Source organism: Haliotis asinina, chromosome 9 (assembly GCF_037392515.1).
Source record: "Haliotis asinina isolate JCU_RB_2024 chromosome 9, JCU_Hal_asi_v2, whole genome shotgun sequence".
Lineage (NCBI taxonomy): Eukaryota > Metazoa > Mollusca > Gastropoda > Lepetellida > Haliotidae > Haliotis > Haliotis asinina.
Genome location: NC_090288.1, coordinates 55,204,917 through 55,229,690, shown reverse-complemented (window position 1 = coordinate 55,229,690; position 24,774 = coordinate 55,204,917). Strand labels below are relative to the sequence as shown.

General features: G+C 37.8%; 2 protein-coding genes across 2 annotated transcripts in view; one reads left to right on the top strand and one right to left on the bottom strand.

Annotated features, from left to right (window-relative positions):
* Positions 1-24,774, top strand: part of LOC137295535 (stabilin-2-like) — a 208,550-nt gene that overhangs the window by 99,340 nt on the left and 84,436 nt on the right. The window contains exons 20-21 of the mRNA XM_067826919.1: positions 15,203-15,383; positions 23,586-23,679. Of these exons, the coding sequence (XP_067683020.1) occupies positions 15,203-15,383; positions 23,586-23,679 (275 nt within the window). The remainder of the gene's footprint in view (positions 1-15,202; positions 15,384-23,585; positions 23,680-24,774) is intronic.
* LOC137295538 (sex peptide receptor-related protein 2-like) lies at positions 7,798-8,889 on the bottom strand. The gene has a single exon (XM_067826921.1). It carries the CDS (start codon positions 8,887-8,889, stop codon positions 7,798-7,800), a length of 1,092 nt encoding a protein of 363 aa, XP_067683022.1.

The following is a 24,774-nucleotide window of genomic DNA, read 5'->3' as shown; positions in this document are numbered from 1 at the left end:
ACATCTTTTACAAGTTTTACCAACTGAAGTAAAGACTGCTTAAAAAAAACTGTTTCTTCAGTACTGTAGTCAGTCAGTTTACTGACCCTGTAATTTATAGTGGTCTCATTTGTTGAAGGGACTTGGGACAACCATGGATGCAACACATTGAGCAGTTACCATCATCAGTATGTGATTTGAGATTCAATGTTCTGTCAGTAGAGGTGATCATGAAGCCGTTTGATGCCACTTAGGATGTTCAGATGCTCACATAACACACTGTATTGCCACAGATGTTGGCCAGGTCACTTGAATACTGTGACATGTGATGGTTCAGGTCTGTGTCACCCTCTGGGAGTAGGAGCTCGATGTGTAGACTTGAATGCCATCATCGCCCATATTGTCATCAGGCTCTCGATTCAATGGCTCCATCTGGTGAGCTGATCGCACATCTTCACACATCTGACCCCGGGACCCCATAATGCCAGTACCTGAAAACTTGAAAACATTAACCTATGCATCGGAACAGGTGTGAGTGAGTGAGTGAATGAGTGAGTGAGCCCTTATTTGTTTCCCACAGTATAACATTTAAGTCTTATAGGAGCTGGGAATTACAGATTATGAAAATGTACCCCTATTGAAGGTAGGATTTTATCGGTAAATTTCCAGTTTCCAGAGCATGAAAAGGCATAATTCAGAGATAATATGCTAGACTTTAATTTATTCTTTTTTCATACCCAGGCAAGTCCATTTTTTAAAATCAGAATTATAATCTTGAAGTCTTGAAATTTGAAGTCTGTGTTTACCAATATTATCCTAAAAGAATTATTTACAAGAAAAACATTAAGGTAAGGAGCTTTTTGATTACCTTTCTAGTCAATGTGCAGATCAGACATTTTATAAAAATACTTTGAGACCTTTCTCTTTTACTTCTTGGTTAGCCAAAACCTAATATCTGTCTTGGAAAAATGCTTAATGCTAGAAAAACATTCTTTTGTTATTTGTTTCACTTGACAGTATTAATTCATAGTTGTAAGAAATGAGTATGGTACATGTTTTTATGTACATGAAAAATATTGAAACAAGTAGAAGTAAATAATTAAGGACAAGCTTGATATCCCATTAGCTACTAACATTTACACAGCTGGCACAATGATTTAGCTGAATTATAAAATGTAAGTCAAACTTAAAGGAATTGTGAGGCAGAAATATGTACAGATCAACGGAGGGTAATTGTCTCCCTGTGATGGGAGATTATGGCCTTCGCTGTTATCATCCTTTATGGGTTATAGCATATGTGTGCTGTAACAGGCACGGCTTGTACACATTTTTTGAAACTTCTCCAAAGGAGGGGTGTACTGTAATTTACACAGAGGGATGTCCTGGTCTGGTTTTCTTCAAGCGCTTTCATCAAGTTCAATGACCGATATATGACAACAGAACCTGATGAGACAATTTTTCATGTAACAATTTGTCCACCCATCAATATGAATATATATCAGTGTATTTTCAGTTAGAGTAATATTTTACGTATCTGTTAGCATATTTACCAGACTGAAAGAAGAAAAAAGCTTTGAGATTTATAGATTTGGAGGTGCATAGGAACTAAATGATTACTCCACAGGCTGTTTGTATTGGACTTTGTTTAATTTTCTGTAGTAATTACAGAAACAAATCCTAATTCTGTTATTTAATTACTCGAGTAATTACATCATGGATTTTAAAAGACAAGATATTATTTTGGTCATATTGGTTATGTAGGAAGTTCGTTTTTGCCATCATTAATTATGTATACAGACATAGAAATAATAATCTTGTTTAGGATCACAGAGGAAATGACAATCAAATTAGGAAGACTGTGTGGGTCTAACTGCACAATGTGACTGCTGCCTGCTGACTTAATTTGCACATCCCATTATTGTAGCTCTGCAGTTGCAGTTTTCTACGAGTTTTTTTCCGAGTTTGTGTGTGGCATGACATAACTAACTGTATATGACTATGATGAACATGGGTATTTTAAGTTAGTGAATTCTCCGGACAAACATTATTTCTAGCAAGCTTTGGTGGAGTATTTATCTATGGGGTAACATCATCACCTTTATATGACAAATAAGTTTCATGATCTTATCAGGTTAAGTATCTTACTAAGTTAAATGTTTAACTGTATGAACACTTTCTATGAGCACATTTTGTTGAACTTTTTTCAAAATGTCTCTTTGATGTATGTGTCAGGATTTGATGAAGTAGAACATTTTATGTTAACTTATCTGGTAGATCATCACTTGTGCTTGTACTAGCTGTTTCAGGTAACATTTAGATGCTCTATGCTGTGAAGCAGTCTAAGTAAACTTAGTCTCAGTGTATTTCATTACACTCCACCACTGAGTCTAACAAAACCTAGTAGAAAGTCGCGTCAGGTAACCTTTGAGCGACAAATGACCATCCAATCAAACGCGAGACAGTTAAATAGATTTAACCAATAAGACAACGGCTACTATTTAGGGATCGGAGGGACTTTCAAAATATTCAGGTCACTGACACAGATATCGCCACAAACAAACTCCGCATAGAACACCGTTATTTGACCTACAGTATATACGCATTAGGGTTTCTGTTGACATGGTTACCATTAGCTAATATTTCCGCAAGACAACATCCTTGAATATTGCAAAAAACACTATTTTCAGCGACTGTTTACTCTCCGTTGTCATGGGTGTACGTACGCCATGTGCATCACCCGGAAGCGAGTGTATGCTAAATAGCATTCGGAATCATTTGGGTACGAACCTTGTCAAGATAAAACGTTCAGAAGGTATGTGCGAATGTCCACTTTCACGATTTGGTAAGCTGTGCTCTGAATGGTTAGTCTCAAAGGTTACCTGACACGACCTCCCATAAGGTTTTGTTAGACTTAGTGGTGGAGTGTAGTGGAAAGTACTGAGGATAAGTTTACTTAGACTGTGTGAAGTATAGTTTTTGCATTGCATATCACTGAACTATATCTTTCTAATCTGTCCCCTCTGAGATTAAATAACGTGGCCTTGGTAACCAACTTTATGAGTTGTCATTGTTCAGGACAGTCTTCTACTGTGCAGCTAACTCAGCACCAGGTTTAAGGGTTTGCATTTTATTCAGTCAGCTGACATCAGTGGGTGGAAAAATTACATTTAAATTTTTAGATGAAAAATTGTCTCAGGTTGATTCACAATTACACATTGACACTGCAGTGTTTTTTACTGTTACAGCCATTTTTTTGTTATTGTTTTATCTTTGAAAAAGTATGACCGGTAGATCTGTAAACCAAGAAATATAATTTGGCTGGCCTCATAAGGTCTACGTCAACAGTGCATCGATATATGCATTGAATGTCAATTGACTAGTCTGCTTGATCTTGATGTAGTGACCTAAATTTGTACTGGAAGTAAAATATTGTTCATATTTACGTGTGTAGTTTTCAAGAATCACAAATTATTTAAGATGATAAAGAGAAGATGTTTAATGTGAACTTAAACAAGCTTTAAACTTTTTGTCATTTGTGTTATTGGTAAGAAGCATCATAATAGGACATCACGATAGTTAGCCCTGAACCATGATTGTTCATTTAGGTAAGACAAGATCGTTTGTTGTTATTTTTAGTTTTTGTTTTAAATTTGTGCCTGACTGATCTTTGGTAAGTATTAAGTTTGAAATCTTACAAGGTAGTGAGTGAGTGACCGAGTTTGTTTTTACATCATTTTTAGCAATATTCTAGCAAGATTATAGTGGAGGACACCACAAATTGGCATCACACATTGTACCCATATGGGGACTAAAACCTGGCTTTTTGGAATGATGAGTGCAAGCTTTAACCACAAGGCTACCCCACTGTCCCTCTTATGAAGGAAATGCAGTTGCTGAACCCCCATGTATACTGTAGTCAAGTTTTGTCTTGTAGTATTGTGCAATTATTTAGCTATAAAGGTTCAGGATAACTGCACTTCATTACACTATGCATGCAGGGAGAGTCTAGTATATTTCTTTAATTGATTGAAAATTTAAGAAAATATGTCAGTCCTTTAATTGAGATTATATATTATGGATAATTAGGCCAGACTTATTGGATTTCTTGTTTTATGGATTTTTATTCCCAGAAAACCTGAAGGCAGGACGGAATAAAATAAAATAAAATCACCAGACAAAGTAATATTCCATCTAAACACTAAAAGTATTTTACTTTATGAAGAGTTTATTGGGACAAAATGCACTCTAGAAAACAATTCTTGTAAGTTTACTTTACTGGCCAATAATAACATTAGGGTTTTATTTGTAAGCAGGGTAAATAGTTCTTTTCTTTTATTCTTAAAAATGATGTGACTGGCAGATCAGTAAAACAAGAAATAAGATTGGTCTTGGCTTAGATTGCATTTCAGTTTTGGATTTTGATGTAAATCGTCATGTAGTTAGCATTGTTGTATATGGTAAAATATAGTTTATTTAAGGTGTGATCAGTGGACTGAAATCAAGTGAACATGACAGATGGCAGGGTAGCTGCCCTTCATTACATTGAATCGTGTTAACTAGGCTTGTACATGTGAACAGTCATACTTGTGTTTTCTCATGCTTCTTTTTCGCAGGCTTCATCCTTTAGGTTTTCTACAGAATGTTTTGCTGTCAGAACTGATGTCATTGATACTTGAGTTATACATACTAATGTAATATATACTTGTGTTATCAGTACTGATGTCAATAATACTTGAGTTATGAATACTGATGTCAATAATACTTGAGTTATGAATACTGATGTCAGTAATACTTGAGTTATAAATACTGATGTCAGTAATACTTGAGTTATGACTATTGATGTCAGTAATACTTGAGTTATGAATACTGATGTCAGTAATACTTGAGTTATGAATACTGATGTCAATAATACTTGTGTTATCAGTACTGATGTGATCAATTTTTGTGTTACCAGTACTGATGTCATCAATACTTTTGTAATTAATATTTATTTCATCTATGGGATCTATGCTTGAGCTATCAGTACTGATTCCATCAATTCAAGTATTGTAATAATCAATACTAAGACGATGAGTACTTATGCAACGAATACTTAATATTAGATGTACTTTAGTGGTCAGTCATAATAGTGTCAAGTAATTACTTGAGACATGAGACAGCGCTTATACATAGATGAATACCTGTAGGCATTAATTTGATAGATATCAGTGGATGCAATATTTATATCATGCACTACATGTGATTTCAAGGGTTATGCACAAAGCATTGTATGCATATAGTCTGTAAGACCATGATATACAAATGTAATTTTACTCATTTATGTGCTACACGGAATCTCAATGGCAAGGGTATATGTTTCAGTATTGATGTTTTACACAGACTACAGGAGATCTCTATGGATATTTCAAAACTCTCTCGAACCAGGGAATACACATATGAATACACCACTGATGTTTTACACCATCTCTATAAATACTACAAAGGATCTCTAGGACCAGGATTCACTGGTATCAGCACTGGTGTTTTTACTCATACAACAAAGGATCTCTAGGACCAGGATTCACAGGTATCAGCACTGGTGTTTTTACTCATACAACAAAGGATCTCTAGGACCAGGATTCACAGGCATCAGCACTGGTGTTTTTACTCATACAACAAAGGATCTCTAGGACCAGGATTCACAGGTATCAGCACTGGTGTTTTTACTCATACAACAAAGGATCTCTAGGACCAGGATTCACAGGTATCAGCACTGGTGTTTTTACTCATACAACAAAGGATCTCTAGGACCAGGATTCACAGGCATCAGCACTGGTGTTTTTACTCATACAACAAAGGATCTCTAGGACCAGGATTCACAGGTATCAGCACTGGTGTTTTTACTCATACAACAAAGGATCTCTAGGACCAGGATTCACAGGTATCAGCACTGGTGTTTTTACTCATACTACAAAGGATCTCTAGGACCAGGATTCACTGGTATCAGCACTGGTGTTTTTACTCATACTACAAAGGATCTCTAGGACCAGGATTCACAGGCATCAGCACTGGTGTTTTTACTCATACAACAAAGGATCTCTAGGACCAGGATTCACTGGTATCAGCACTGGTGTTTTTACTCATACAACAAAGGATCTCTAGGACCAGGATTCACAGGTATCAGCACTGGTGTTTTTACTCATACAACAAAGGATCTCTAGGACCAGGATTCACTGGTATCAGCACTGGTGTTTTTACTCATACAACAAAGGATCTCTAGGACCAGGATTGACAGGTATCAGCACTGGTGTTTTTACTCATACAACAAAGGATCTCTAGGACCAGGATTCACTGGTATCAGCACTGGTGTTTTTACTCATACTACAAAGGATCTCTAGGACCAGGATTCACAGGTATCAGCACTGGTGTTTTTACTCATACAACAAAGGATCTCTAGGACCAGGATTCACTGGTATCAGCACTGGTGTTTTTACTCATACAACAAAGGATCTCTAGGACCAGGATTCACTGGTATCAGCACTGGTGTTTTTACTCATACAACAAAGGATCTCTAGGACCAGGATTCACAGGTATCAGCACTGGTGTTTTTACTCATACAACAAAGGATCTCTAGGACCAGGATTCACTGGTATCAGCACTGGTGTTTTTACTCATACAGCAAAGGATCTCTAGGACCAGGATTCACAGGTATCAGCACTGGTGTTTTTACTCATACAACAAAGGATCTCTAGGACCAGAATTCACAGGTATCAGCACTGGTGTTTTTACTCATACAGCAAAGGATCTCTAGGACCAGGATTCACAGGTATCAGCACTGGTGTTTTTACTCATACAACAAAGGATCTCTAGGACCAGGATTCACAGGTATCAGCACTGGTGTTTTTACTCATACAACAAAGGATCTCTAGGACCAGGATTCACAGGTATCAGCACTGGTGTTTTTACTCATACTACAAAGGATCTCTAGGACCAGGATTCACTGGTATCAGCACTGGTGTTTTTACTCATACAACAAAGGATCTCCAGGGAAGGGTTCTCGGTACATAATACACAAATTCTCTATGGCAGGGTATAGGGGTATGAGTACTACTGTCTTTACATTTGATACAGATATTCTCTAGGGCAGGGCATTGGGATGTAAGTCCTTCTGTTTTCACACATAATACAAAGGCTCTCTAGGGTGAGATAATATGAGTATCAGCATGGATGTTTGTATAAATACAAAATACAAAGGGTCTTTAAGGCAGAATATAGGGGTATGAGTACTACTGTTTTTAACATAATACAGAGTTTCTCTAGGGCAAGGGTATAGGGGTGTCAGTACTACTGTTTTACATGTTATACAAAGGATCTCTTGGGAAGGGTATGGGGGTGTCAGTACTACTGTTTTACATGTTATACAAAGGATCTCTTGGGAAGGGTATGGGGGTGTCAGTACTACTGTTTTACATGTAATACAGAGGATCTCTTGGGCAGGGTATAGGTGTGTTAGTACTACTGTTTTCACATATAATACAAAGGTCGTGGGCAGGGTACATATAATACAAAGGATCTCTTGGGCAGGGTACATGTAATACAAAGGATCTCTTCAGCAGGGTATATGTAATGCAAAGGATCTCTTGGGCGGATATAGGGTATAATATTACATGTGATACAAATGATCTCTAGGCCTGGGCAAACGGGTATGGTTTTACACATAATGCAAAGAATATCTAGGGCAAGATATAGGGGTGTTAGTACTACTGTTTTACATATAATTCAAAGGATCTCTATGGCAGGGATATGAGTACTAATGTTATACTATACACTGTAATCCAGCTAACATGTGGTCTCCCGGGTAACCATGTAGGAAGGACGATGCATGTTGTTGTGGCTGTTGGCGTGGGCACCCTTTGGCATCTGCTTGGGCAAGCAGTACTGGAGACAGAAGATCCTCTTGAAGGTATTCCAGAACTTCTCACTGAACCAGCAATACAGGACAAAGTTACATGATGACTTGAGAGCAACAAGGATCTTCGTAACCGACTGATACCACTCAAATGATGGGGGGCTGGCTGACAAGCGGAACTTGATGAAAGCATTGATGGCATTGTACACGACAAAGGGACTCTGGCAGAGGAAGAAGGCTACAATGATACTGATGAGCATCAGGGTGATTTTAAGCTGCTCACTGGATATGACAGACTGGATTGACGAATCTGCTGCAAGATGGTATCGGAGGTAGCGACTAGATCGGCGGATTTCTACGATAAGTCGAACATTGAGTACAAGAAGAGCAGTGAATGGTAGTATGGCAGCGAAGAATCCATCGACAATCAGTGAGTACCAGGCCTGGTTGTACATTGTCTGATACCCCAAGGACCAAATGCCAGCTTCTTTACTGAAGAAAAACTGTAAATCGAAAAATTTTGGAATTCGAATCAAGAATGCTATAATAAAGAGGCTGATGATGACGATCCTTGCCCTCTTAATGGTGCAGATAGCCATGGCTCGGAGCGGATGGCAGATTGCTATGTAACGTTCCACAGCAAGCATCACCGTCACCCACACCGATGCGACATGGAAAGTGTTCATGAGAATTGTTAAGTAGTGGTGTAAAATCTCTTCACTTTCTTCCGAGATGCTTATACGATTTTTGGCGTTCTCAAGGAGTATCTGCACGGACATTATGAGCAAGAACAAGAGATCGGCAACTGCCAAAGACGTCAGGTAACAGTTGGTAGATGTACACATAGTCTTCCTGCTCAACACAATCACTGTCAGCACTATCCCAATGATACCACTACACACCACTATCGGCAAGAACAGTGTTTGCAAGATGTCACGATTTTCAGTAAATTTTGTCTCGAGGGACAGATTTGTTAACAGATTAGTCTCATCAAGGCTTGAAGCATTCATTGTGACATTCATTCTTAAACTTGAATATGTAATGAAACTTTCAAACAAAAGTAATCAGATATGATAAGTTTTGTAACTCACATATTTCACAGTGTCCAGTTCATGAATCAAGGAAGAATCTAATGGTTTGGTAAATCCTTCATTTCAAAGTCCAAACAAAAGAGGTCTGACTTAATGTTGATGCAAACCTTGTCCTTGTCCAGCGAACTACAAATTGTAAGTACTGGACGAGGAAGTCCAAAAATGTCCTAGAATACAGAACTTATCCTAGCTAGGTGAAATTGTGGCCACTCTCTGATGAAATTCCAGTGTCAGGTACCGTCCCAGAATGTCCAGTAATATGGAACTTATCCCAGCAAGTTGACTCTGTGATAAAATTCCAGTGTTAGGTACCGTCCCAGACTGTCCAAGAAGAAGGCACCAATTCCAATAAGTTCTAATGGTGGCCACTCTCTGGTGAAACAATGTCATTCGTTGTCCCAAAATGTCCATGCAGAGTGGCCATGTCCCAGGAACTCCCAGTGTTAGCACACAAAATTCCTATCAAATTCTCACAAAGTCTACACAGTGTCTGCAAAATATTTCCCACAATAAAAACTATTTCCGAGTGTTTTTATAGTGAGTTCTGCAAGTCCATACCGGGATGTGATGCTCTTTAATTCCTCCTCTTCATGATCTGCCTGTAACAACTTCCCAGGAGCCTCTGAGGGAAAGTCAACTTGTCCACTGTGTTATAGATGTCGGCAGCTTGGAGATTGGTCTGCTCATGACGAGTCCAGCTTTGTTCGTGGGCAGAGACCTTCTGGCTGACTCTGCTTTGTGTTGAGAGCAGTATTGGTGGCCTGGCATTAGCAGCGAATTACACCTTTGTTCCTATTGGATGAGATAGCCCTTAATGCTTAAGGAGATTGACAGCGACCGGAGCCCGACACTGCCGATGAAGCCAAATAAAGGGTTTGGAGTCTGCCAAGTGACAAATATTTCTAATTGGACCATTTGTCATAATCTTGAGGGAGGAGTATGTGAGTCTCATGAACACGAAAGAGAAAAGGGTGGCAAGATGTGAGATTATAAAATTAGATTGTAGCAGGTGTCATCGTCTGACTAACTAACCTTTATAGTGGGTACCCTTTATTGAGTCTAGCGGAACACCAATCAGTGTTCGTACTGGAGGCATTAGAGGGCATTTGGCAAACAACAGTGGCAAGAGGGCCCTAGCTCGAGATGCTTCCATTCACTTAATGATAATTTACATTGCTGATAATTGACAACGATGTGGCGTATGATTACACCAGATAAAGGGACCATCTGTGGCAAGCAGTCGCATGACTTGCTGAGAACTACTGCAAATGTGCAGTTTACATTGATTTTCAGTCACGTGGCAAACTTGTAGAGCAGCCTCAGACTTGTCAAACTTTTCTAGTGGTCAGCCAGCGTTATTGAGAGTAAGTTGTAGATCTTTTTTCTAGAGCAGAATGATGAATGTGAATCTGGTTTAATGTTCGTTTTGTCCTCTATCATTCCACATCACTGTCCATTACCTGTAATTAGAAAAGACAGTTACCTGTAATTGAAAAACATATTCAGTTACCTCAGTTCAAAAACATGTTCAGTGATACTAGAAATCAGATAAATATCTATGGTAAGTAGAAAAAAACATGTCCTTATGAGTTCAAAAACATTGTCTTTGACAAAAACTGAATTATTTAATGTAATACAATATTTGTAGCAGTAGTGGGTCAGAGCTCTGATCTCTTAGTCAATAAAGATTCATGAAATGAATGCTTCATGTACATGTACAATTATACTTCTCCCATCTCCCATTTTGAGACATTTTCTTACCAGAACCTCGCTAATTCTTTATCAAAAATGATAATGTAAATATTCCTTGATACACCTTGCTGTAATGTAATAATATGAAAATGTATTTTGATGTTATAAGATATAATTTGTAATTCCATTTCAACAAATCTGGACCCTTAGTTCTACCGTCATACAGACACAATGGTCAGATGGGCAGTCCAGGAAAACATTCTTGATCATAACAGTCATTGAAAGTTACTGCAGAGTAGGCTCTGTGGCTCATTATATATCATGGGGTGGTGAGGTAGACTAGTGGTTAAAATGTTTGCTCATCACGCCGATGACATGGGTGTCATGGTGTGATAGTGCTGGAATATTGCTAAAAGTGGCATAAAACTAAATTCACTCATTTACTATTGCGTTTCGTGCCATCATACTCTGTGGTAGGTAGTGTTGGAGCTGATATAAATTATTTATGTTTTAACATGTGAATTGCTTATTTAACTGGAATAAAGGACTACTAAAGAACAAATAAACAAACAACAAACTGAGTAGACAGCCTTTGTGATGAAATACCATCTCTATTGACTCATTAGATTTTGTGGATGAAATTACAAAACGAATTGTCAATGATATTATTATTTTTAGTAGTTTATCATAGGATATTTATATTCATTTATAAATGTAAAAAATAATTTTGTTTCTGTTATTTTTACAAAGTTTGTTGTGTAATGTGAAACTAGCTGTTTCGGTAAATGTAAATAGTTTGTTAGATGGGTTTGTAGGTAACTGTCAGCAGTATCCCTCTGAAGTGCGCATTCTTTATTCCCACTCTGCTGCTGGTAGAGTTGAAAATCTACCGATATTTTAAGGTAAATGGTGGAGATTTGATAGATTATGTGTACAGGTCTCCATTTTGCCTCAGTTCTGTTCAAGGCACTGATATATTTTCCCTTTAATGATTGATGTCAGTCTAATGACACATCATATTGTCGATCTCAGCTCGCTGGGGAACATACAGCTGATGTCATATTCCTTTTCCTAAAACTATGAATTGTGTTACAACTTAGTTATTGAAGGTGAAGAAATAGTGTAAATTATTCTCTTTTACCATTAAAATGCCACAGCAACATTTTTATTTTATGTGTGCCCCCCTTCTTAATGTGATGTGTAGGGATATTGAATTAATGTATTAAAAAGAATTAAATCCACCTTGTTCAGACAAGCATCTATTATAAATTTGTATTTTATTTTGTAAATTTTGTAAACTGATTTGATGTTATTTATCACAGTTGAATCAACATCTTGATATATTCGTCCCATTGTGTCGCAAAGAAAACCTAGCCCATGCTGAGGAAGAACAAATCACAATGGTCACTGTTGGAAGAGTCATTAGGAAAACAGAATATTCACTTCCACAGGCAGGTTCATGTTTATGTATAAGGATTAAAACTTCACAGTGGATTTATGTGTTAAGTTACAGCAGGTATTACAAAAGGGCAACATATTTTAAATTAAGATTTTGCTGTTGTTTAACCTGCAGAGTTCTGTGGCGCTGAGTACTCCAGTCCTCTCAACATCGACTACTCCAGGAATTTACATGCGCTAAAGCACTTATTTCTCAATCCATCACTAGCCAGCTAATATCAGATCAGTTACATCCACACACATTGGGAAGTCTTGTCCGAATGGAGGGCAGAATTAATCTTTACAACACCCTTAAAGTTGCTGAAGTGAATAAATGTTTCCGAATCTTTTTATCCAATAAAAATGATTCATTATGTGCATCAATCTTTAATCAATCATGTCGTTTTTGAAGCAGTAAAGTGTGCGTTAGGTTTATATATTGATCCGGCACATCAGTTAGAATGCTACTTCAAAAGCATGAAAGAATATATTCTTTGACAAGTTGATAGAAGTAGAAAACTGATGAAAAACTGATGATTAACACAATAATGAACACTCCGAGTGCCACCTGTGTTCTGGATGTTACAAGGTCACTTTGTAAAAGGTCACTCTGCTGCTTTATTCAAAGGGTGCCACCACAGGTCAATGGAATCTTAGCTACTTGCCGTTGAAACAGTAGCCATATGAGGGGCTTATGTTGTGCATGGAAAGTAGCTAATGTTATGAGTAGCTACACTCACAAATAGTTTCTGATTGAGTAGCCAAGGTCATGAGTAATTTTATTGAGAAGCTGAACTCATGAGAGTTGAGTGAGTTTAGTTTTACACCACATTCAACAATATGCCATCTATATGGCGGAGGTCAAGTCTTGGAGCAGACAATCCAGTGATCAACAGCATGGGTATCATATAGCTGATTGACATTTTAGAAAATGCTATTTGATGAACATAGAACATCTTCCTTTTCATTCTGGAGTACAACATAGCTCTACCTGATGATGGGGCTAGAAAAAGCCCTGAAACATTGTACTCCAGAATTAAAAAGAAGATGCAACCCAAAAAATCTCTATAGTAAACATGAGTATCGATCTGCCCATTTGGGAACCAATGACATATGTCAACCAAGTTTATGAGCCTGGCCACCTGATGGTCTGATGACAAGCATGGTTACTGAAGGCCAATATTCTAACCTGTACTTTCATGGGTTGAAGTCATGAAAAGAGTAGCTGTAATCACCGGTATTTACTGAATGAAGAGCTAAGGTCATGAGTAGTTTTGAAATAAGGAGTTGAGGTCATGAGTAGTTTTGAAATAAGGAGTTGAGGTCATGAGTCGTTTTTGAATGAGAAGTTCTGTAAATTAGTATCTTGGGCCACATGTAATGTTGAAGGTAACTAGATTGGGATGTAAGTAGTTACTGACCTGATCAGTGATGGCATCAATTAATGTGTGAAATGATAAGCTAGGACCAGAAGATGTTTTTGAAATGAGTAGCTAGGTGAAAATTTCTTCATAAATAAGTAGCCAAGGTATTCAGAAGTGTCTGCAAGATAATGCCACTCATTTGGGATCGCCCTGGGGTTGAGCTGGGATGCTGCTCACCTCATTCATGTATACTTATGTCATGTAACAAACTGAAGAAGTATAAAGTATCTGTTCATCTTGACTATGAGCTAGCTCCCCAGTCGACCATATGAACATGGTGACAGATGGATAAGGAGACTGACATCCTGCTTGTGTTAAGGCAGCACACATTGTTTGGTACACAGAGGTAAAGTTATACCTATCTGACATGCATATTCAGCAAGGCACAGAAAACTTTTTATCCCTACACAGACCTTGAGCTAATACACATTTTGCAAGATGAAGTTGACATGCAAAGCCAACATCATGTTTGAAAAATGTGTCGAGTGTTATATTCCTCTGCTAAGTGCCCTACAAGTCATGTCAAAGAAATATGTTATTTAAGATCTAATTCATTGAAATAAATGTCCAAGCCTTTCACAGCAGTCTGCATCGATTATCAGAAATATCAAGTTGATCATAAAGTTGCATCTTTTGATTGGTTTTAGGTGAAAATATGTTGTCACTATCATCAATAATGAAGCTTCCATGGACAGATCTATATTGCAGCATGGTTGAGCCAGTCTCCCATGGGAACCACTGTCACGCACACACAACCAAGGACGCAGTATACGTTAGGAAGTGATATTGAAATATTGCTTTGTCAATCATTTGTTTATTGGCTGGTAGTGGTCGTGTTACGGGGGATAATGCACCCCACAATTTGTCATTTCAAATATCATTTGTGAGTGGTGAACAGGATGGAGCGTCTGCACGGAGACAGCTGAGACAGTTGTTACACTGTTGATGCTATTGTTGTTACCCTGACATGGGAGCTTGTCCCTAAGACATTAAAATATGCTACTTGTTTGTACCCTGCCTTTGGGTTTTTCATGTGCCAAAGACATTAAGATCTGCTACTTGTTGATACCCAGATTTTTTAGCTTGTTTAATGTCCCAAAGACATTAAAATATGATGTTTGTTCTTACCCTGCCTTTGGACCTGTTTTATGTGCCAAAGACATTAAAATATGCTACTTGCTCCTACCCTGGCTTTGGTGCTTGTTTAATGTCCCAATGATCATAAAATATACTACTTGTTCTTAGCCTGCCTTTTGGACTTGTTTTATGTCCCAAAGAGATTAAAATATACTATTTTTCATTATCCTGGCTCGGAGACTGTCCCTAAGATATTAATATGTGTTACATGTTGTTACCATGCCTGGTGTGTTAAACTGTGACATGGTATCTGTGTAGGTTAGCACTATCAATCAGGCATGAATGTGTTTTTGTACAGGAAGCCACACACAAACACACACACTACATGGCTGTTGGTGTTTAAACAGTGATAATAAAAGTAAATATGGCGTTAAACCCAAATTCACCTCAACTCAGACAAGTGACTGTAAATAACAAATCATAATGTGTCATGTATTACAGCATACATGAGGCACTTTGCTTGAGATACAGGTGACCCCATGTCACATCTCTTGATCTGCCCCACTGCCCCAAACTGACCGATATACAGGGAACTGACTATAGGTGTTTTTCAGAGTGCACCTGCCTCCATGGAGTGTGTGATGATGGGCCTCAGGGAACAGGAACCTGCAAGAGCAACTCCTGTTTTGTGGGGTTTGTGGGGGACAACTGTGACCGCCACCTCACCAAGTGTGGCCCCTACAACCAACTGTGTCATGCCTACTCCCAGTGCTACCAAGAGGGAGACACATTCAGGTGAGTACAACCAACTGCATCATGCCTACTCCCAGTGTTACCAAGAGGAAGACACCCTCTGGTAAATACAACCAGGTGTGTCATGCCTACTCCCTCTGTTACCAAGAGGGATACACCCTCAGGTGAGTACAACCAGGTGTGTCATGACTACCTCCAGTGCTACCAAGAGGGATTGACATTCAGGTGAGTACAACCAGGTGTGTCATGCCTACTCCCAGTGCTACCAAGAGGGAACGACATTGAGGTGAGTACAACCAGGTGTGTCATATACTTCCAGTGCTACTAAGAGGAAATGACGTTCAGGTGAGTACAACTAGGTGTGTCATGCCTACTCCTAGGGCTACCAAGAGGGAATGACGTTCAGGTGAATATAACCAGGTGTGTCATGCCTACTCCCAGTGCTATCAAGAGGGAATTACATTCAGGTGAGTACAACCAGGTGTGTCATGCCTACTCCCAGTGCTACCAAGATGGAGACGCATTCAGGTGAGTAGAACCAGGTGTGTCATGCCTACTCCTAGTGCTGCCAAGAGGGAACGACGTTCAGGTGAGTACAACCAGGTGTGTCATGCCTACTCCCAGTGCTACCAAGAGGAAGACACATTCAGGTGAGTACAACCAGGTGTGTCATGCCTACTCCCAGTGCTACCAAGAGGAAGACACATTCAAGTGAGTACAACCAGTCCCTTTTCAATGTTTAACGTTTAACTGCTCATGTACACACACACACACACACACACACACACACACCCCAACCACCCCACCCACCCATCCCACACACAGACACTTCAAATTTTAAAATAGATTATATCAAACAATTTAATTTTTTTTGTATGAAAGAAGACAAGAAGATGAAATCCAGAAAATTCTTTATGCTCATCAGACAATATCTTCTAACATGCAGAGACACAGATAAGTTGCATATCTGCACAAATTATGCAGTCTTTTTGTGAAAACTCAATTCCTATTTCATACAAGTATATTAATTTTAGTAAATACTCAATAAATTTTATCTTACGCAGATAAACACAAAAATATCAAATCTTAGTCTGAGTACCAATGGATAGATAAATGACTAAGGTATTTTGAGAGGTATAATTTCAAAACATGAACTTGGCAACTTGTAGTTTTTCAGATCATTTCTCATTTTACAGATCAAATATAAATAGCAAACACTTGGGCTAACATTTAAACTTTATTATCATATTTTTCTGGTTAATGGAAAGTATGAAAAATACCCATCTGTATTTGAGTGAGATGGGTACAATATATTTGGTGACCCAAAGTGAAATTAGGGTGCCCAATTCAAATAATCACGAGCAAGTACATAACTAAGAATATTATCTGCAGCTCTAAAAATAACAATTATGCATGAAATTTTCTCCCTAATTCTGAATATGTTGTGTAACAAACAATTCATGAGTAACAAACCACTTACCAAGAGCAGTTCGACTGGCATTTACAGAATCCATTGATTGGTGGAAATGAGTTCTATTTGTCTTCAGATATTTTCACCTGCTTGAGATCAGCCTATATCCATTTGCACCTGCCTGTCATGCACACCTCGACGAAGAATGGTACTCTTGATAATACCGTATGGGTTGGGTAATACTTAAGGACACAAACAGGGAGTGGCTAGGAGGTGTAAACATGTTTACTGAAGGCATATAATGGATTCATAGACGCATGACCTGCACAATAATCTGTAGTCCACGATATGTCATTTCTTAGTTTTTCACTGCTATCAATGTCATCTTTGCATCATAGGCCCTATTGGAGATGCTTTCCACCATTTTCTAAATAGAAATTTGCATAAAAATGTATTATTGAATGAATTATTGAAGTATATCATAATTATTCGCCAGGTATGGAAATATATGTCAGTTGATAAGAAGCACCTTACTTGCAGTTAAAAAGTATTGCTGGTTTTTTTTCTTTGAATATAAAAAGGGTGTTACGACATATATGCTGTTCTCACACATTAAGCATACATGCCTTGATATGACATACATAGCATTCATCTCAACCAGGCATATTGCACATGAACATATAACTTGGATAAGTTGATTAAAATTGTTTGGGCATTACTGCATTAAAACATCTGGAAAAAATGCTACACAATTATGTTACCCTTCATGTTCACAAGGACTTTCCAACACAAGGATCTACACATCACAAACCTCTGAATATTGAAGAAATGAATGTATCCCTCTCAGAGAGGACAAATATCCAGATGATGATGATGATCCACCTAACCAAAACACCTAACCAATTTTTTCCAGGGATAGAGCACTTTTTACATGTGTGCCTCTATTTTGTTCAAGAATGAGGTGCTATTTTTGTTTTTTCTATTTGTTCAAGGATTAAGGTGGCATAATTCTTGCATCTTTGTTCAAGGATTAAAACCCTAATTAAGCATGACATCTTTGTTCAAGGATTAAATCACTGTCCAGTTTGACCTCTTTGTTCAAGGATTAAATCATTGTCCAGTTTGACCTCTTTGTTCAAAGATTAAATCACTGTCCAGTTTGACCTCTTTGTTCAAGGATTAAATCACTGTCCAGTTTGACCTCTTTGTTCAAGGATTAAAGTGACATATAAATGTGTCATCTTTGTTCAAAGATTAAAAACTGCTCATCAAGTGTGACATCTGTCTTCCAGGATTAAATCACTATTCAATTGTTCAAATAGCCTGATCATGTGACATTACATGTAACAGCAGCCATTAAAGGTGCTCTTTCAGCCTCAATATTAATGTATTAATGGAATGTTTAAGCATTGCCTCCTGGCCTCAAGCATCCGGTACAAACAAAATATTTGTATCCTCTACTACTAGAAACTTGTGGTTGATGTGGTGCAGTTGTAGTACTACATATATGCACATTTGTCAGTTTACACGCTACACAATCCATTTTGAGCTGTTTCTTAGCATAATATGAAGTCAACACTGGGTGTGAACTATGCATTAGTTCAGAAAGCATAAGTTTAATCTACAAATCATTATCACTGAAACCAGCATGTTTTCTGTCATGGGATTTCGGCACATTATAGTTCCTGTAATAATGTAAAGGATTAAAAAGTTTACAAACGGATAGTTCTTCCTGTGAAATAAACAACGATGTCTGAGACCGTCTGGGAGAAAACAGGAACGTCAATAAATCTAAAAGTTTTGGGTTATTGATACTAACTTGGTGATTGTATTCTTAATGGCATTTCCTGTGGCACTTTTTTAAATCATGTAATGAAAATTGTTGTGTGGGTTAAGCAACCACATTAAGATATATGTTACATTTCATCGTTGCTCACATGCACTTTCAGTGACCCCATAAACATTACCCTTCATCAATACTTCGATGATTGATTAGTGCAAAGATTGACAAAAAATATTCTACAACCAGTAATGTATCATATATAAATTTCTTGTTTTTACTGCGTTTTTAGTCACATGGCTGAATTACTGCTAAAGTGACTGCGGACTACGTCTCAAAGTGGAGGATCTTGAGGTGGTGCCTATCTGTTTACAGATATATGGCATTTATATTTTTCTTGATTTCCAATTCAAACTTAGTCTAAAAGAACATGAAGTAAGTGTCAGATGATTTGTCCTTTGAAATATGTGGGGACCAGGGGCATATGTCATCTTCTGATGACTCTTGTTAATGTAATCTCCAACTTTAAGGGAATTTCCCCACATTTTTCCTAATAATGTTTTTTATAACTATAGTCATGCAGTGAAAGACACTGGAATAGTAATTAAACAATAAAAGTGTTTAAATTTTACAATGCTTTTGTCATCTCCTCATTACTTGACTATTCTGTTGTATATCATTATGCCATGAGTACCTTCCAAATTTGTCAAATTTAATGGGTTTTTTTTAATTCATTCAGTTGTGCTTTACCAAAACAACAACATTCTGATTCATCGGAAATATATTTTTTACAATCAATAATTATGTTAAATCCTCTTTCGATTGATTTTTGATTATTTTCAATCTTTGGACTCTAGTACATCCTACAAGCACAGGTGTCTCTAATAGATGTGTGTATTCTACACAAGAACATTTTTCAATCTAAGTGCTAGAGACTCTTCAAGAATACTTACAGATTTGGAGAGGTTTGACTTTGGGGTGTAATAAGTAAGTTTTGTTTCACACCTCTTTTAGCAGTATTCCGGCAATACCATGGCAGGGGACACCAGAAATGGTCGTGACACATGGTATCCATTTGGGGATTTCAGCCCAAGTCTATGGCAAGGCAAGCGGATGCATGAACTACTAGGCTACCCCACTAGATGAGCAACGAGTTGATTTTGAACAGGGGGCTGATATTTTAGTTTAACATTAGCAGTTTTTCTTTAAATGTTTTGGAGCTCAATTTCTATTTCAAACTATGACATGAGTTTAAGGCCAGACCAAATATATATTCCTTAAGCAATGACTAAAATTGGTCTGGCAGAAGTAGGTGTTTTCTAAATGCTAATAAATAATAGACTGTAGTTTTTAAGACCCTTGCCTGTTTTTCCAACCATGCAAGAAGTGTATATTCATTTTTTGCATAAAAGTAGATTTTCTTTCAAAAACCTTTTTTTTCTGTTTTAATGTCATTATGTTTAATGTCTGGAACATCACACATTCATGACATTAATGACAAACATGACACTTACAGGAAGCAATATCCACTCCAACCCAGAAAATATTTACAGCAAAACACTCAGACATTGCATTTAGAATGAATTGACGTAAGCTGTCTCCTTCACAAGCTTTAGCTCTGGTGTACAGTGGTCAGCTTGTAGCCTGAACAAACAGAAGTCTTATGCGTTTCCCAAGCAGTTCTAGCTGTCACCGAATTCCCCCTGAAATGTGATTATGAGGATGTCACAGAGATCACACAAAATATCACTGTAACTGAATACCATCATATATACGTCTTAATCTGCATTAATTTCTGTAAGTCAGGCAGCTTTGACGTATTGCCACACACGGTCTTGCGATACTGTCCAGGCGTTTCGAGGAGCAGGCTAGTAGTGTTGATGGGCATAAGCTACGAGGATTATAAACCTCCAGAGCTGTGTTTCTGTCAGAGCCAAGGCGGTGCTTTCTTTGCTATGATACCCAATAAATCTTTTTATTTCAATATAAAATCTAATAAAGTGTTTGATGTACAGAACTTTTCTAAGAAGTTGGAATTGGTTATTTTTATGCTTTTCTTATTTAGATTTACTCACTCACTCATTTCTCACAATATATCTGATAATATGTTATTACAATACACATGGCGTCTATTTTTGGAGATGTAAAAATGTTTTAATCTTAATATTTACATAATTTTTAGCTTTGCATATAACTGCAAGAAAACTCTCATTCTTTGCATGGGAAAAATGTGAAATACGAGTGACAGTTTATGGAACAGAATTCAGAGTGTATTATGACCAGTGGTTGGCTAGTTTACTGTTTGGTCTTTCTTTTTGACTTAATGTGTTCAAGTTTGATTCTCATGGTGAAAAGATTAAAAATCGATTTTTAGATATTTTTTTGTGTTTCATTGTTTCATTGTCAGAGTCTTTGAACAAGTAAATACAAACTGTGTTGCCTGTGTTTGTGTGAAGAGCCTTAATTATGTGTCAAACACGTAATTATCGTTACTGTAGTTTTTGACAAATTACACGCAAGGCATTCTCTTTAAATCTCCAGTCAAACTGTATGCATTATGTTCCCATTTATTGTAATTTTTTCAGACAAGCGTATAAAAATGTCATATACATGGAAATATTTGGCGCCTTTTGAAAATTTGTTATGCTCTTTCTAATACATACATCCATAATATTTCGCCATTTCTTCTTAGTCCAAAGAAGTTAACATTCAAGGGTGATCTCATTTCATTGTTTAAGTATTCTCTTAATGTCTATCTGTCTCTAGCCTGTCTGCTAGACCAAACAGATCAAATGAAAAAACTGAATCCAACTCCACTCTTGATAGATTGGAAATTATGCATTGTTTGGGGCTTACATGAAATTATTTCATTAGGGTATGATATACTAAAGAAAAAAAGAAACTACCATGTGTTGCTTTATGTCCCACATATACCCATTCACCATAGGAAGGCAATGTTGTCTCATTGACTGCCTAACACCTGTGAACACAGATTTAGGCAACGTGCCCCATTGCTGTATCCACATCACCACCTGGCCCTGGACATTTTGGGGTTGACATTTCAAGTCATGAAGACTTCTTCCAAGAGCATCTCAGTAATGTTCAGTGATCCCTTGTCGTGTGCATGTGATGGAGCACCTGGCCTTCCTGATTTGGGATGATGAGATGTCGTAACTGTTTGATGTGCATGTGACCTCAAGTTGTGAATTGTCCATCTACTCAGTCTCATGGCTCATGCAGCAACCATAGTAGATTGTCCATAAGTTAAGTGGTACATGAGAATTGATTCTTGCTCAAAGATTGTTGATATGTTTTGTTTTGTTTTTTCCTAATCAACAGCAAATGCTGTATAAGTGTTGGTGAGACACATAACATCCCTAAAAGATCTTTCTACATGCACCCCATGTGGTTCACCACGGTTGAATATGATGGGTCGGTTAGGGCCTACCCGTTATGGTATTTGCCTATATCAGCTACCTTGTACTACCCATTTTTAATATACTTCATTTCTACAAATGTGAAGGTTCTTTTTTTTGTTCTGTATAAGACACACAATGAAAGATGACAGGACCAGAGCTTGATATTTCATCTTGAACATGTTGAATAGGAAAGAAAACATTCTATTTACAGTCATATTATTCCAAATCAAAAGTTCTTCATCAACAAGAAAACCTGAATTTCAGATGTGCTCACGGAGCTAAAATCAATGTTGTCAATCAAAACACAACTGAACTAAATGCTGAAATATTTATGAAATATCTCTCAAGTGAAAAAAGTCCAGTCTGATGCTGTGTATGTGACGCCAAAGTTGTCTTCATTTTGTTTCATGTGGTTTTGCAAGCCAGGTGACTGTGTGAAAGTGTGCACTTTTTCTTGAATGTCTTGATCATGTCGCCATTAGATCACCATTCATTTCATTTTCTCAGTTGGACAGTATTTTCATTCCAGAAAATTCTAATGGTGATATTTCTTTCTCAATATTGCATAAAATCCTTTTGTCAAGCAATGTAAAAAAAACTAACCTAGAGAATAAATTAACATATTCTTTAAGTACAGTTTATACCCACGGACTCATAACTTCTATCAATCTGTTCATCTTTTCATTGTCCATAAAACATGGTTTTTAAAGCAAAAACAAAATCAATAGTCAGTAAGTGGTATTGTTGTGAAACCTACACAGATAGAGGTTTGATACTGCAGCCATAAAGAATATCACTCTCTCATTGCCATGGGGATTGGTTCCATGTCCTGAAGCCCAAAGAGGGGAGGTAAGCAGGTTCAATTCCTTGGCCATGCCACCCTAGCTTTGGCATGTCCCAGGAAACATATGCCTACTGTCAACACTACAAGCAACTGGAACTAAGTCTGTAGGTTAATAATTGTCTATTATACAGTAGTAAAGGAAGTGATGGACAGAGGAGAAGTGAGTCCTCTGGAAGAATTATTTTTGCCGAAGTGTTTTGTTTGACACATTCATATTCAGCTACCAAAGTACTGAAAAACAGAACCACAGAGCACATGGGATGTGCCAAGAGTGTAGCGCTTGTGAGGGAGCACTTCAGTGGTTTGAGAAACAGTAAACTCCTATGTTGTGTATTGCCTTTGTATTGTAACTATAATGAACTTTATACCACAGGATAGTGTGTAGTACCCCAATCTAGTGTATAATGCCACAGTGTAGTATATAATGCCCATGTCTAGTTTATAATGGCCCTGTCTATTGTATAATGCCTCTGTCTAGTGAATAATGTCCATGTCTAGTGTATAATGCCCCATCTAATGTTTAAAGGCCCTGTCTTGTGTGCAATGCCCCTGTCTAGTGTATAATGTCCCTGTATAGTGTGTAATGCCCATGTTTAGTGTATGATGCTCATATTTAATGTATAATGTGCCTGTCTAGTGTATGATGCCCCTGTCTAGTGTATGATGCCCCTGTCTAGTGTATGATGCCCCTGTCTTGTGTAAAATGCCAGTCTAGAGTATATTGTCTCTGTCTAGTGTTTAATGCCACAGTCTAGTGTATAATACCTCAATAATGGTGATGTGGTTTCAGATGCCTGTGCAAGCCAGGGTATGAGGGAGACGGATTGAGATGCCGTGAGATAGACCCCTGCTCCAAGCCAGATCGAGGAGGGTGTCACTTGCAGGTAAGAATCTTTAACACTGTCTCTCAACAGCTGTAGAGTGAAGACACTCATAACATTTAGACTTAACACTGTCTTTCAGCAGTTGTAGTGCTGAGACACTTACAACATCCATACTTAACACTGTCTTTCAGCTGTTGTAGTGCTGAGACACTTACAACTTCCATCCTTAACACTGTCTTTCAGTTGTTGTAGTGCTGAGACATTTTCAACATCCATACTTAACACTGTCTTTCAGCAGTTGTAGTGCTGAGACACTTACAACTTCCATACTTAACACTGTCTTTCAGCAGTTGTAGTGCTGAGGCACTTACAACATCCATACTTAACACTGTCTTTCAGCTGTTGTAGTGCTGAGACATTTTCAACATCCATACTTAACACTCTCTTTCTGCTGTTGTAGTGCTGAGGCACTTACAACTTCCATTCTTAACACTGTCTTTCAGCTGTTGTAGTACTGAGGCACTTACAACTTCCATGCTTAACACTGTCTTTCAGCAGTTGTAGTGCTGAGACACTTACAACTTCCATACTTAACACTGTCTTTCAGCAGTTGTAGTGCTGAGACACTTACAACTTCCATACATAACACTGTCTTTCAGCTGTTGTAGTGCTGAGACACTTACAACTTCCATACTTAACACTGTCTTTCAGCTGTTGTAGTGCTGAGACATTTTCAACATCCATACTTAACACTGTCTTTCTGCTGTTGTAGTGCTGAGACATTTTCAACATCCATACTTAACAGTGTCTTTCAGCAGTTGTAGTGCTGAGGCACTTACAACATCCATCCTTAACACTGTCTTTCAGCAGTTGTAGTGCTGAGGCACTTACAACTTCCATCCTTAACACTGTCTTTCAGGAGTTGTAGTGCTGAGGCACTTACAACTTCCATGCTTAACACTGTCTTTCAGCAGTTGTAGTGCTGAGACACTTACAACATCCATCCTTAACACTGTCTTTCAGCAGTTGTAGTGCTGAGGCACTTACAACTTCCATGCTTAACACTGTCTTTCAGCAGTTGTAGTGCTGAGACACTTACAACTTCCATACTTAACACTGTCTTTCAGCTGTTGTAGTGCTGAAACACTTACAACA